Source organism: Panthera onca, chromosome A3 (assembly GCF_046562875.1).
Source record: "Panthera onca isolate mPanOnc1 chromosome A3, mPanOnc1 haplotype 2, whole genome shotgun sequence".
Taxonomy (NCBI): Eukaryota; Metazoa; Chordata; class Mammalia; order Carnivora; family Felidae; genus Panthera; species Panthera onca.
This window is the reverse complement of record NC_138341.1, coordinates 132,214,856-132,230,327: the sequence shown is the minus strand read 5'-3', so window position 1 is coordinate 132,230,327 and position 15,472 is coordinate 132,214,856. Positions and strand designations below refer to the sequence as shown.

General features: G+C 41.9%; 1 protein-coding gene across 2 annotated transcripts in view; it reads right to left on the bottom strand.

Moving 5' to 3' along the window:
• The window catches only part of DOK5 (docking protein 5), a 150,992-nt gene that overhangs the window by 78,596 nt on the left and 56,924 nt on the right, over nucleotides 1–15,472 (bottom strand). For both annotated transcript variants that reach the window (XM_060620671.3, XM_060620679.3), the window contains one exon: nucleotides 975–1,082. In XM_060620671.3, coding sequence (XP_060476654.1) covers nucleotides 975–1,082 — 108 coding nt within the window. The remainder of the gene's footprint in view (nucleotides 1–974; nucleotides 1,083–15,472) is intronic.

The following is a 15,472-nucleotide window of genomic DNA, read 5'->3' as shown; positions in this document are numbered from 1 at the left end:
TAACATGGAAATAACCAGCCCCTTGGGGAAAAAGAAGTTAACCATGCATTTTTTTTTTACATATTTTCATGAAAAGAGAAAATACAGAGGCTGCCCATTAACAAGGGCCATGAAGAACATTGCACTGTGGAGGGAAAGACAGGCCTAATTTATAAATCCAAGTATGCCTTGTATTTTCCTTCACTTCCTACTTCTGAAGTATGTATTTTAATACACAATTACTATTTTTAGTGAGGAGACCTCACTACCACTATTTAAACTGCAGATCTGGGGGTTCCCGGGTGGCTCAGTTGGTTGAGCATCCAACTCTTGGTTTCGGCTCAGGTCGTGATCTCATAGTTTGTGAATTCGAGTCCTGCATCGGGCTCTGCGCTGACAGTGTGGAGCCTGCTTGGGATTCTCTCCCTCTCTCTCTGCCCTTCCCCTGCTCACTCTCCCTCTCAAAATAAATAAATAAACTTAAAAAAAGTAAGAACGAACGAAAGATAAACTGCAAGTCTGAATTAAATTTAGTCATCAAGCTTAAAAAAATAAACCAATGAGTAGAACTTCCTCTTCCTTCACCAACCCATTTTCCAGGTTCCTCTCCTCCCTCCACATCACTGAATGAGGATCTAATCTGCATCAGGGCCCTAGATGTGCTAAAAGCAGAGACCTTGTCTTTACCCTAAAGGGGCTTCAACATTGGGAGTTGAGTTTACTATGCCAATCGAGCATTTACAAAAGAACTTGGTAAATTCTACAGTAGAGATTGGAAAACAACAACAAATAGTAGGAAACCAGAAGAGTGACTTTACCTTAGTCAATTACTTTAAACAATTAACAAGTAGATAGTAACTTAAAGATGTTTTGTCCTTGGGAAAAGCCTTATTTGTACCTTTGTTAAATAATCTCGACAAGTTTTCAGATTCAATGAACTCAAGTTTACCTACTTCTGAACAGATTTCTAGAAAGTTACAACAATCAAGTTTTACCTTATGGTAACACCTAAAATATGCAGCACGTTCATCAGAAAATTTCTCCAGTCTTTTTGGACCTTTGCTTGAAGCTTTCTTGAATACTAGCCAGCATCGCTGATATATCTGGAAGGAAATGCAAAGAGTTCAGCATCAGTGACTCAGATATCACTTACATTTGCATTTAAATGTTTTCTCTTTGATGTTTTCACCTGTAAAGTATTCATAAGCCGTAAGTGTGATGCTACTTTGGGAAAATAAAAATTTTAAACCCGAAATTGTTTCCACAACAGGTGTATTATGTCATTCATTTACTGGAATCAAATGAAAATGAGTATTTGAAAGCAAATTTCTTAACATTTCAATAACAGTCTCAGTAGAAACATTTCAGGAAAAGTCCCAGAGATAAAAATCTCAAATCAGCGCAAATAGCATAGGTATTCATGGCACATGCTCTCATTTCAAATGCAATTAAATATGGAACTCATAGGCCCAATATATGCTGAAGGTTTCGCTGACAGTCCAACAGAAAGCCCTTATATGTCATATGACAATCCTCACAACTGATGCTCAGGAGTGGGCCAGACACTGGACTAACTAATAAATGACTGATTAACACCAACCAGATTCTCCCTCAGAAAATCCAACCCAAGGGCTCAAAGATTACTCAGACCGAAGAGCAGTCTGAGTTAAGAGGTCAATACTGGTAGGTTATAAACTGAGGTTGGTGACCATGATGGATCATGTGCCTAACAGGTCGGCAGTGGGACCTGGTCCAGAGAACTAGGTGATTTCTACTCCAGGCAGAAGAGACATTTTAGTTCTCTGTCATCTTTCTGCTGCTGACTTTGTGATCTAGCCCTTCCCTTGATTTTCTTAGAAATCATCTTCCCCACCATCAACAGCACTCTTAATTGACAGAGGCTGAATGGAGTTCTGATTCTAGCAACCAAAGCTTCTCTGATTAAAATAACCAGTATATACTAAACGAGGCACCAAAATATTAGTCATGCCAGAGAGAGGAAAGTGCAAAGAGCTAATGAGTCTACGAACAACAACGTTCTCCAAAAGCAAAATAAAATGAGATGTTTTAACCTAAAAATTAATAAGGATTCATATTCATCGTAATATTCACTGATGGAAGAGACCTGAGTGGCACTCTTCTACTCCGCTGGTGACCTCTAAAGGCAGTTTGACAACAGATATAAAGAACCTGAAAAGAGTAAGAATCCATCCTAACGAAAGAGCCCAAATGCAGGCCAACACTGAAGGAGGAATTCTGCATTCCAGTGCAGACAGGTGGGTAACTATTCAATCACACTTATCTCCCTGATCCTTAAATCATCTTCTAAGTATGGACCATATTTAGGTGGTTTTGTATAGTCAACCCATAAATGAATTTTATGCACTATGAAGTTTAAGAACCTTGGAGCTAGTAAGAAGAAAAAAAGTCCACATAAAACATTTGGTCATTCAAACCATACTCCACTGAAAATGCCTTCTACTATTTTATTAGTAACTGGCAGATGGATGAAGAATTCAGGTTTGCTACTATTTATCCTCAATGCTGAATAGATTCCATTTCTCTCTGCTCACTGGGTGAACTAAACATTCATTAATGGTTTTGTTTGGGATAGTAAAAAGAACATGAAATCCACTCCACTTTGAAGTTTTGCTCTGAACACAGAGGGTAAGATGTGCGCCTCAGCCTGCTGAATGTATAATATAATCCTAGCATTATTATTTATAATAACAATAAATAGAAACCACTAACTCCTCAACAATAACGAAAGGCAAGGTTAATTATAGTACTTCTATTACATATAATAAGTATGGAGTACCTAATATTATATAAGATATAATATCGAGGTATGCATCTTTAAGATAACATAGTCATTATATTTAAAATGTCATAATATGAATAATACACATAATATATATAATACACTATGTGCCACCAATAATGTGTATGTTATCTATGTATAAGGATAACATAGATATTTCATTTGAAACAAATTTCAGAAGGAATTTCCAATGACATGAGAAAGTGCATAAAAGTGGGGTTTTTTGGCTTGTTTTTGTTGTGTTTAATAAAAATTAATATTGCAAATTAAGTGAAAGAGAACTGTTATTTCCTAAATATCCAGAGGTATCAGTAAAATAGTGCAATTAAAATCAGTTATTGGCTTTCATCTTGCACAGTCACTGAACTTATCAAGAGATGTAAAAACATGGAGACAGAAGTGGAAAAGCAATTTAGTGGAGAAAGGTACACTTTCAAACAAATGGCACTGGAATAATTGAACATCCACAGGAATAAAAAAAAAAGTACACACACACACACACACACGCACGCACGCACGCACGCACACAAACACCTTAACCTAAAACAATCACCTTAAACAAAAATAAACTCAAATGGACTTAAATATAAAACAAAACTATAAAACTTTAGGGGAAAAAAGTGTTTGGGATCATCATCTGGACAAAGAATTCTTAGAGTGCATACCAAAAGCACAATCCATAAAAGAAAAGCTTGCCAATTTGTACTTCCTCAAAACTTAAAATTTTTGCTCTGTGAAAAACTGTTAAGAGGATGAAAAGACAAGTTACAGAATGGGAGGAAATATTTGCAAACTGCATATCTGACAAAGGATTAGTATCTAGATATATAAAGAACTCTTAAAATTCAATAGTAAAGAATCAAACAATCCAATTACAAAACAGAAGTTAAAAAAAATGTTTATAAACATACGTTTCACCAATAAGGAAGCAGATGATGGAGAAGCACATGAAAAAATGTTCAATATCATTAGTCATCAGGTAAATGTAAATTAAAACCACAGTGAAACATCACTACACATCTCTCAAATTGGCTGAAATTAAAAAAAAAAATGATAATACCACCAACCAAATGCTGAAAAGGATATAAAGAAATTAGGTGTCTCATACCTTCCTGGTGAGAATGTAGAATGATACAGGAACTTTGAAACACAGCTGAGTAGTTTCTTTAAAAACTAAACAAGCAACATGGCCCACAGTTGCTTTCTTAAGAATCCATCCCAGGGAAATGCAAACATCCCCCCCCCCCACCCGCACATACACACACACACACACACACACACACACACACACAATTTGAACATAAATGTTCATAGTAGCTTGATCTGTATCAGCGCAAAACTGGAAGCACCCATATATTCTTCAATGAGCTAAGGTGGTACATCCGTATCATGGAGCACTTCTTAGCTATAAAAACAATTTAACTAGCAATATTGCAACAATTTGAATGAGTCTTCAGATAATGATGCTGAGCAGGTCCGGGGCGGGGGGGGGGGGGGGGGGGGGAGGGGAGTGAAATCCAAAAGGTTACGTACTGTAGGACCACATTTATAGCTTTTTTTAATGACAAAATGACAGAAATGGAAAACAGATCCATGATTGTCAGGGGTTGGGGACGGGAAGTAGCTCTGTCGACAAAAGGGGAACATAAGGGATCCCTGCAGCAATGGAATTGTCCTGCATCTTGACTGTGTTAATGTCAATATCTTGGTTATGATGTTGCACGATAGCTTTGAAGATGTTATCAATCAGTAAAACTGGGGAAAAGGTACAGGATCTTTGCGTAATATTTCTTACAACTGGACGCAAATCTATAATTATCTCAAAATGAAACACTTAAAATTTTTTCAATGGAAAAATGTAGAGATATTTAAGCAAAATCTTAAAATGACAACCTAATCTAATAGCATTTATCTACATTTGCCAGTTTTCTTTCTGTTGCTATCTGACCACAGTCTATTAACCAATGGAAGAAGCCAAGTTGTAAGAGCCATTGATTGGTAAGAGTTCAAACACAAAATCCTTTTCAGGGTAAAGACCCCCACCATGAAAATTAACATTTCCAGTAGCGTGGTTGACATATAGAAGTCTTACCAACATCTCACTCATGTCTGAAGAATGGATGAGACAACTGTCTCCCTTAAGATTTGGCCACCACCAGAAGACTGTAACTACAGTGGGGATAAATGTCACTCCGTCCAAATATAGGGTGTGGAAAACAGGCTGTTATTCTACTATTGGCAACCCCTTTCTTTTGTACGTACCTCTGAAGATGTTTTAGAAATCGAGCATGCCTTAGGTATGCAAGAAATACGTCCACTGTATCAAAACTGTTTTCACCAAGAAAGATAGGTAAATACATTTCCTAATTATGCCTCAACTTTCAGACTCACTCTTGAATGACTCCACTTCTAAGATTCTTTTATGCTTGACCATCTCCTTCACAATTGTACCAGTAGTTTCCTGGCTTATGTCCAGAGGTTGTTGAATGCGAGCTAAAGACTCCTCAATTTCAGCATGCCTAAATCCCTCAGGGGATTTTTGTTTTTTTCATTTTTTGTTTTTCTTCTGTTTTATTAAGAAGCAAGGACAATGTTACGAATAACTGCGAAAATACTATTCTCTAAATTCACACGCAACTATTGGTTGGGGCATTGCCATTGGAATAGATTACATCATGGTTCATCGGGAGAGAAGGAAAACCTGAATTTGGCTTATGAAAAGGAAGGTCGGGATGTTTGCAACATGCAAGCACATGGTACAAAACGAATGCGAAAGTTGAGAATAATGGTGCAATCGAGGCCATTTGCTAATCCGCTCTCCATCACACACCAGTGATCCTCAGAGCTGGTCCAGCATCACTCAAGATAATTGTTAATTATGTAGATTCCTAGACATTAGCCAAGGTCTACTGACTCAGAACCTCCTGGGGTGGGGCTAGACAAATTTGCTCTTTCACATGTTCCCCAGGTATTTTATTTGTAATTTGCAAACCAAGGCCATAAATATTCATAAAGGCTCAGACAACACAGTGCTTCCCATTTGGGATTGCCAACCAAGAGCTCTCCAACAAATGCTCCGCGATGAGGGCCTCGGAGATGTGTACTTTCCCACAAGTGGCGCTGAGGCCTTTGAAGTGGCCTCCGACAGCAGAGTGAGATGCTGTCTGGAGGAGAAGAGAGACACAGAAGCAGAAACAATCCTGTTAAGCTTTGGTGAACTCTCAACTTCACCGCCAAACACTCTCAGTCCTAAGAGCCCTGGAAAAGCCCCTGGTACCTGAGGATTGAAAACTTACCCTGAATGGGGTGCCTGGGTGGCGCAGTCGGTTAAGCGTCCAACTTTGGCTCAGGTCACAGTCTCACGGTTCACGGGGTGGGACACCGCACTGTCCTCTCTCTCCCTCCTTTTCTGCCCCTTCCTTGCTTGTGCTCTCTCGCTCTCGCTCTCACTCTTTCTCAAAATAAAGTAATAAACTTAAAAAAAATTTTAAAACCTTACCCTAAATACCTCAGCATCGTTTAAAGGGAATGGAATAGGCCTCACCGCACGTGGTAACGTGTGACTAGTTGGAGTAACACACAGACATTGTGAAAAAGATGACAATTTGAGAACAACCCCACGCAGGTTTCATTTTTCCGTAAAATTAATTCATTCAGCCATCTCCTTCGTATTTTATATAACACATCTACTTACCATCTGTGGTACTTTTTTTACTTAACATTTTTCTTTCAACTGGTTTTTAACTAATTTTTTTTTTATTTAAAAGAGGAAACTTTTATCCCAACAACAGTAGCTACGTGTAGTTCTCACTACCCATAAAGAACAGATAATCCTAATGATAAACACACTGTTAGAAAACCGGATGACGGAATAAGTTCCATGGTGAAGTATCTTGCCTCCTGTGCATCAAGGTTTCATAATCTCAGCACTAGTGACATTTTAGGCAAGGTGATATTTTTTTAAGTTTATTTATTTATTTTGAGAGAGAGAGAGAGAGAGAGACAGCGCGAGTGGGGGAGGGGCAGAGAGAGAGAGGGAGACAGAGGATCCCAAGCAGGCTCTGCACTGCCAGCGTGGAGTCCGACGCAGGACTCGAACCCACAAAACCGTGAGATGGTGACCTGAGCCAAAACCAAGTGTCGGACGCTTAACCGACTGAGCCACCCAAGCGCCCCGGCAAGGTGACATTTTATATTGGGCTGGGGGTGGGGAATCCTGCACACTTAGGATGTGGCTGTTTAGCAGCATCTCTGGCCTCTGTCAAACTCCCCCCATCCAGTTGGCAACCAAAATTATCTCCAGAAATTTCCAAATGTCCCCTGGGGAGCAAAGTCAGATCCACTCCTACAGATGAATGTACGCTGATCTATGATTGCACTCTTGAAAAATATGAGGCTTTGTGAATACCTTCCAAGTCCCGGATTTGGACCAGTTAATCCGCACAAGCCACTGCTGAACCTAAAAAGATAAGTACATCACACAGTTCTGACAACCTGGGTGGACAGACACCAGATTTAGCAGTTATGTGACAATTTCCTTAGTGTGCACTTGCTAGCTGTTGGTGGTGGTTTTAGGACACCTAATTTTCAGCCTTAATTGTCACCAGCCCATATATGATTTGTACTACTTTTTTCCCATTGTCTTTCCTTTCTTTAAAACTGGATATCCTTAATAATTGCTAAGCCCTGGTTTCAAATCTCTGACCCTTTTACCAGCTTCTTCCCCTAACAAAGAACAGTCTGGCAAATTCACCGAGATTTCCAGTGCCAAAAAGCAGCTGAAACAATTAAGAATTTGAGTTCCTAATTCCTTTTTTTTTAATTTTTTTTTTAACGTTTATTTATTTTTGAGACAAGGAGAGACAGCATGAACGGGGGAGGGTCAGAGAGAGAGGGAGACACAGAATCTGAAACAGGCTCCAGGCTCTGAGCCGTCAGCACAGAGCCTGACGCGGGGCTCGAACTGACGGACCGCGAGATCGTGACCTGAGCCGAAGTCGGAGGCCTAACCGACTGAGCCACCCAGGCGCCCCGAGTTCCTAATTCTATTGGCAGTCCAACACAATGAGCTGAACAACAGCGTCACAAATTAAACTTCTGGAGGATGCATGGACAGTTATAAAGGTAAGAGAAAGCAAATTTTGGTCCCAACAGTTCTGTGAAATGGAAATTATATACTGCCTCCGTGTATACTCAAGAAGAAGCAGAAGGCCTAAGTAAGATGTGACCGTTTAGGTCTCTATGGTCTATTCCAAGCGTTAACAAACTTTTTCTGTAAAGGGCCAGGGAGAGTAAATATTTTAGTCTTTGATGATCACAGATATTTGTTGGAGCTACCGAACTCTGTAATTACAGCATCAAAGTAGCCATAGGATATGTGTAAGTGAATGGTGTGGATGTCTTCCAATAAAACTTTCTTTAAAAAGCCAGGAAGCAGGCCAGGCTGCAGTCTGCCGACCTCCATATTTCTCAACTGTTTAAGCTCATGTTACTCTTTGATGAACATTAAAATCTGTTTGGCATGTCCCTGTTGAGTGAAAGAGAGGAGGGAATATACCCCAGGCGAGAATCTCTATATAATCCACATCTCCCCATCGGCCCAAATTTTACTTCCATAAAATTATGTTACAATATTGACCTGATGCTTTTTCTACGCCCTCCACCACACTTCGTGTCCTGTCCACTGTCCAAGATTCGCTACTCTACAATGAATTCGGATGCTGTCCTGAAGAGAGCTCTCACGTGCACAGACACAGTGTCCCATCTCTAGCCTTGGCATATAGTTAGCTTTTGCCAATTATCTTTTCCTCTGATGTCAAGGAACCCTTTGGGAAGAAAAGGTCGGTTTTCCATTTTGTCAACACCCCCTTTCTATAATCCTGTCGACTCTTCTCCAGCCCCACTCTTTACTCTCCAAGCCACATGCCAGCCTTCCTGACACCCGTAACTACGTGGCTTGCACCAAGTGGAAAATAAACTCCAAGCAGCCAGGAAAAAAAAAAAATCTACCCCCAGCCATACAATGCTAAATTAGCCTCACTTCTCACATACTAACCCAATTTTTCCCTACTCTCCAAAACAAATCAAATACTCTGCTCATCCGGGATGTCAATATTAACACCTCAAACGAGCTAAACTTTCCCCCCATGCATTGCAGTGTGCCGACCCCTTTTTGTGTGTTCTTTCAATTAACTGTCCCCGACAGCCCTTAGGAAGCTATACCAGAAAAAAGCCAGGATTTCAACCTTGGCTTGCCCGGCTCTGGAGAACGAGTGCCTAACCACTCCCCCAGGCGTCTCCCAGAGAAGTTGGACTTCTAGAGAGGCACAAACTTATGCTGAGGGTTGAGCCGTCTGTAAGAAATTTACTTTCAAGCTTCTCACAATCTAAAAAGAGAAATTGAGTTGTAACCATATGTTCTTTCATCTGGATGATGACTTTATAGCTTAGCTATTTCAGAGTGACATCTGCATTTGTGGTGTTAAGGTCCCCGGCACCAAGGGCTCATCTCCAGTGATAATTTTTCATGGAGTGTGTTTGCAGCTGGAATCTTAACATCCTAGTCTAGGATGCGAAGGTATCCTAGCAGTTTGTAAGAAGTGTTTGCTTTTAAAAGAATTCCACATGCTCTCGCCTTAAGTGTCTAAGTATTCGGCATCCTTGACTGAAGTCCAGAAATCCAAATGTGCAAAGTATTTCTAACTACATTAGAAGTATCTCAGTTTTTCTCGGCCTTCCCTGCCTTGCTAACCTTCAGCCTCTTGTTCTGAGTTAGTTATGGCTGCAGTAAATGAACATGTTGGCTAAGTAGCTTCCCGCTGGCATGTGCAGTCGCCTACCTGGGGCTAACCAGTCACTTCTCCAGGAGCCCCCGGCCCTCCACTTTGGCCGATGACACATGGCCAGAGTAACCGGCTGCCCTCCTACAGTCTTGGGCTCCCCTTTGACTTCGAGGTCAAGGAAATGCCACTATCCAAGGACAGCTCGACAGTCACAGGAAGTGGTACCAGATAATGCAGTCTGGAGGTCGAGAGGAAGAGCCTTTAAATAAGACCAAACGGGGTGGGAACCAGCCAAGCAGACAATTCCCCTTCTGTCCTGTCTGCCAGCGTCTGCAAAATTCTTCCACCCCGAGAACTTTGACCTGGATGGTCTCCGAGACCCAGGAGGTTGCAACTTTCCAGTCCTACAAAGGACCCTATCATTATGGGATTTCAGAAGGTGACAGATGAAGTGTATAAAAGGAGTTCTTTCGCATCTTTCATAACTTGTAGGCTGCTACCTACAAGCAGCTTACTAAAAATAATGAGCTGGTTCGGAATTATGTATTTTATAAAGGGAAAAACATTTTAATGAGTAAACAACCTGATTCCGTGCCTATCATTTACATATACCTTTACTTGTAAGGAAAGAAATGCTAATTGGGAGAAGACTTCACGGTGGGTAGCAAGGTACATTTTAAATTCATTGCAAAGAGAAGTACCAGCAAGAACAGGATAATTAATCATAAAATAAAATTTGTACAAAGAGGATTAAAAATACTTAAAAAGCACCCACAGGCAATAAATTAGCTATGTCAATCCTTTGCTGATGGTGAGGTAAATTAGCACAATCTTTCTAGAGGCAGAATTATGCCTACCCTTTGACCTGGAAACATTACTTCCAGGAACTTTCCCCCTAAGGGAATAATTAAGGAAATATGCCAACATAGGGGAAAAAGGTTCTTCCACATAAAAACTGAAACACTCTGAATGTTCCAGGGGACTGATTTAATTCATTATGGCATATCTGTAAACTGGAAATTGCTATCATTAAAAATGATATTGTAACAGTATGTATACCATAGAAAATGCTATTAGTAAATTATTAAGTTTCAAAAGTAGGTTATTCCTGGTTTTTAATCTGTTTCTACTCCAGTATATATATATTCACTCAACAGATAGGGCCCAGGGGCTCAAGCAAGAAGATTGTGGGCTAGACTTGACCCTTCTATTTCTCATTCTCTCTCTCTCTCTCTCTCTCTCTCTCTCTCTCTCTCACACACACACACACACACACACACACACACACACAACTATTGGGAAAAATGTCTGTTTTAGTGGAAAACTGTGCATTCTATAGCATACACACCACTAGGGTTATCTGCCTCTGATTCTGTGGGCGCTATTCTACATCTAAATTGTAGATAACTCATAGAAACGCAACATAATTCTAGTCCATGAAGAGACATCTGTCCCGTTCAGAATAGGTTCAACCGACTTCCCTCCCCCACTGCCAACAACCCTGATCTCACGCTGCCAGATATAGAAATGTGTGGGTCTTCAGGTTACCCTTTAAACTACTCATAATATTCTGCATTATTCCTTCATTTAACTAATGAGTTAAAGCAGAATTTGTAACATGTTCACTCCTCATCTGTATGAGAATCGTGATATTACCTGTTTTGGAAAGCCATCTTTGAACACAATCCAGCAACCCGAGCCCTGTGTACTTTCCTTCTAGCAAAGCCTGGAATGTCCTGAGTGCTCTGCTGGGGACCGCCACCCTAACCTAAGTCACCATCATCCGAGTTCTGAGATTCCCTGCTTCCATTTTGGCTGCACCTCATTCCGTTTCCTACACTGCTTCTGGGGTGATCTTTAAAACCCTAATCTGACCACATCAAGCCACTGTTTAAAACATTCTGTGGCTGCCTGTTGCCTGTGGGTAAAAACCAAAGAAAGTCTTAAGACATTCCAGAACCTGCAAGACCCAGAGCCTCCCTACTGCGTTAGCCTTATTTTGAGGCTTTCTTCCTTTATACAACCTTCACTTGTCAATATGCGGATATGCATATTTTAGTAAGCACCGAACAAGTAATATGTGACTTAAATAACTTCTCCTGGAATCAATATCCGCCACAAATGTTCTCGTCACCAAGGAACCCCTCCGGTTGTCAGTACAAAACCAGCCGGTGTCGGGGGAACCAACGCTGAGAGAGTTATGTGCCCCTTGACTTTCCCCTCCAATTCTTCTCTGTTCTCCAGATCTACCAGGTGGGAGGGAGACGAGGAGTGAGGAAGAGGAAGAGGAAGATGAACAAAAGAACTGTCTGAAGAAGCCATAAGCACTTCAAATCATTTATTTGGCTTTTATTTGTTTATTTTTTTTTATCAATGCATGCTAATACTTATCGGAACCACTAAAAGAAAACTGAAGGATAAGTTTTCCAAACCGATCTTAAAAGCCGTAATGAAAAGAGAAAGTAAAACAACACAGAAAAGGAGATCAAAAGGAGTAATATGGATAAAACAAAAAGCACAAGGTAAGATAATGGAAATAAACACAAATACAGCAACCGTATATTTAGCTTTTATTTTTAACTAACCTTTTAGGGAAAAAAGCCAAACTATTCTAAAGAAATGCTGTGGGTGCCTGGGTGGCTCAGTCGGGTAAGCGTCCGACTTCAGCTCAGATCACGATCTCGCGGTTTGTGGGTTCGAGCCCCAAGTCTGTGCTGTCGTGCAGAGCCAGAGAGACTGCTTCGGATCCTGTAGCCCCCTCTCTCCCTGCCCTTCCCTGCGCGCTCTCTCTCTCTCTCCTTCGCTCTCAAAAAATTAAATAAAACATTTTAAAAAAAATTTTTTAAAAATGACAGAAAATCTTAGCTGCTGTATGGGCATCACTGGGTGCTGAAATCAATCATTAATTCACTGGACAAATATTTACTGGGCCCCTACCCCTGCCAGGCACTGACTGGGGGTTGCAGCTGTAAACAAACGGGAAAGTAACCACTGCCTTCACCGGGCTTACAGATCATGGATAAGACAACAGGGTACATGCACATGTACACATGCGTCTTACAGGACACCGATCACATGTCATAAGGAATTACACACCCGGAAAAGTGGACAGAAATGGCCAGTGGTGAGCATTTTCAGGGGGATAATCAGGGGAATTCTCAGAGAAACTGTCACCTGAACGAACACCTAGAAGGGGCTGGAGGAGAAGAGGGAGTGAACTGAGCAGATACGTTTTGCCCGTTTCTCCAGGCCAAAGAACCAAGTGGGTGTTGAGCAGAGACACCCGCAGGCAGAAGGAAGAACAAGGGAGCCAGTGGAAGTCCAGACAATTCAGGGACAGTGGCGGTGAGAGTAGGTCGGACTGTACAGGTCCCGTGATCTTCTGGGAGAGACTTTGGCTTTGTCCCCTGAGTGATGAGAAGTGGGACGGGAAGGGATATGACCTGAGGTACGGTAAACAGACTGCAGGGGTCTGAAGGCAGAAGTAGGGAAACCACTTCGGGGCTGTCACCCAGTAAGCCATGCAGAAGGGGGTGGGGACCGGGGCCAGGACGGAAGTGAGGAAGGCAGAAGTGGTCAGAATCAGGTCTGGATCTGTTTGGAAAGCAGAAACAGAGAGATTCACGGGTGGCACTGGGTGTAGGGACAGGAAGGCAAGAGTCGAGGACGATTCCAAGGTTTTTAGTTTGAGCAAGTGGGAAGTAGGGAGCTCCCCCGACCCAGCTCAACAAGCCTGCAAGGCCACCAGGGTTTGTAGAGACGATGTGGAATTTGATGATGCAGTGAGTTTGTTATGCCTGTTCAACATCTAGGTTTATATAAACATTACGTTATCAAACATAACGAATAGGAAGTTATGTATACAATGTAGATATGAGCCTTTTAGATAAGATTTTATTCTATTTTTAAATGAAAAATACCATCTTTCCCATAGGGCTGCTCTCAGAACTGAATAAATCAGTGCATTTATTTTTGAAAGAGAGAGCATTAGTGGGGGAGGGGGACAGAGGATCGGAAGATGCAGGCTCCGCGCTAATAGCACAAGCCGGACGCAGGGCTTGAACTCACAAACCGCGAGACCGTGACCTGAGCTTGGCTCAGTCTGACCCTCAGCCAACTGAGCTACCCAGGTGGCACTTCGAACTAGTGCATTTAAAGTGTTTCCATTGCTTGGGGAGCCGTCAAGAGCAGTCAGTGGCTCATTATATCTAGGTCTGCATGCAAACAAGGACAACACACATTTTGGCTCTTCATTTACTCATTAATTTTGCAATTATTGGGGTGCCTGGGTGGCTCAGTCGGTTGAGCCTCTGACATCGGCTCAGGTCATGATCTCATGGTTTGTGGGTTCGAGCCCCACGTTGGGCTTTGTGCTGACAGGTCAGAGCCTGGAGTCTCCCTCTTTCTCTGCCCTCTCCTGTTTGCACTGTCTCTCTCCCTCTCTCCCAAAAAATAAAAAAAATTGGCGATTATTAACTGAGCATGTACTACATGCTAGGCCCTACCCCAACACTGGAGAAACGGCAGTGCACAGAGCACAGTCCACAAAGCATACTTTGTAGTGTGAAGAGACAGATCATTAGGTCTCCCAGCCCACAGCACAATGCCTGGCACGCGGTGATAATGATCACGGACAACGTTTATGGAACAAAGTCACTTGGTAGCACGTCCCCACTAAGTATTTGGTGGAGTTAAAAAAGAAATGATCTCATTGTGGCTTCCAAAGCCACTTCCGGAGCAGTCTTCGAGTGATCGCCAAACCCAAATCACCAACACTAAGTTCCAGTTTCATAGCCTGGTCCTACAGAGTCCAACCGCGGCCACCTGATTAGACCTCACCTGCCACCACTTCCTGCTTCACTCATGACACGCCCCCAAAATGTTACATGCCCTTCTGACAAAGGACGGGAGAACCTGCCACAACTTTCTTCCCCTTGCTGTTCACCTGGCTGCCTCCTTTCAACCTTCAGGTCTTCGGTGAAATGTCTCTGTCACTTAACTATTACTGCAGAAGACTCACAACAGAGCTTAGCAGCTTCAAACGATAACCATGAATCATTCCTTATGGATACAATGGCCGATCTGACCTGGCTTTGTCTGTTCATCATGGATGGTCTCACTCACACACGAGCAGTCAAGTCTTGGATTTTCTTGACTTTGCGAGGGGTGACTCAGCTCCGTACCACGTGGTCTTGGATTCTCCAAATGGTAGGCTGGGGCTGATTCTCCCGGAGCAAGCAAAAAGTCCAAGAGAAAGGGCAGAAAAATGTAAAAGCTTCTCATTTTTAATCCATGTCTTTATCTGGAGATAACAGTAGAGTCACATTCCGTGGCAGCAGATACTACAGAGAAATCCTCTATGTTTCTGATCAGTTTCCCCCAAAGGTAACATCTTGAGAACGTTTAGTACTATATCACAGCCAGAAGGTTGACATTGATACAGTCCAGGCACAGAACATTTCCTTCAAGACGAGGATCTTCATGTTGCTCTTTGATGGCCACACCTACTTCCTTCCTGTACGACCTCCTCCTTAAGCCTCATCTAATCCGCTCGCCATCTCTATTGTGTTGGCATCGCAAGAATGTTCTACAAATTCAGTCATTCAGCGTGTATCCTTTTGGGCTGGGCTTCTTTTACTCTCCATGCTTCTCTGAAGATTCATCTAGGTGGTAATATCCCACAGTATTGACATACCACAGCTGGTTGAGCCATTTAGTCAATGGCTTCCTCTTTTGAGGAAGAGCTGGGTCTTTTCTAGCCTCGGGGTCTTTCTAAGAAAGCTGCTATAAACACACACAGAGTTCTGAGGGAAGGGAAGTCGTCATTTCTTTGGGATAAACCTTATCACCCTTTACTCACATTGACTTCTCTGGCTTATAATTATCTAAA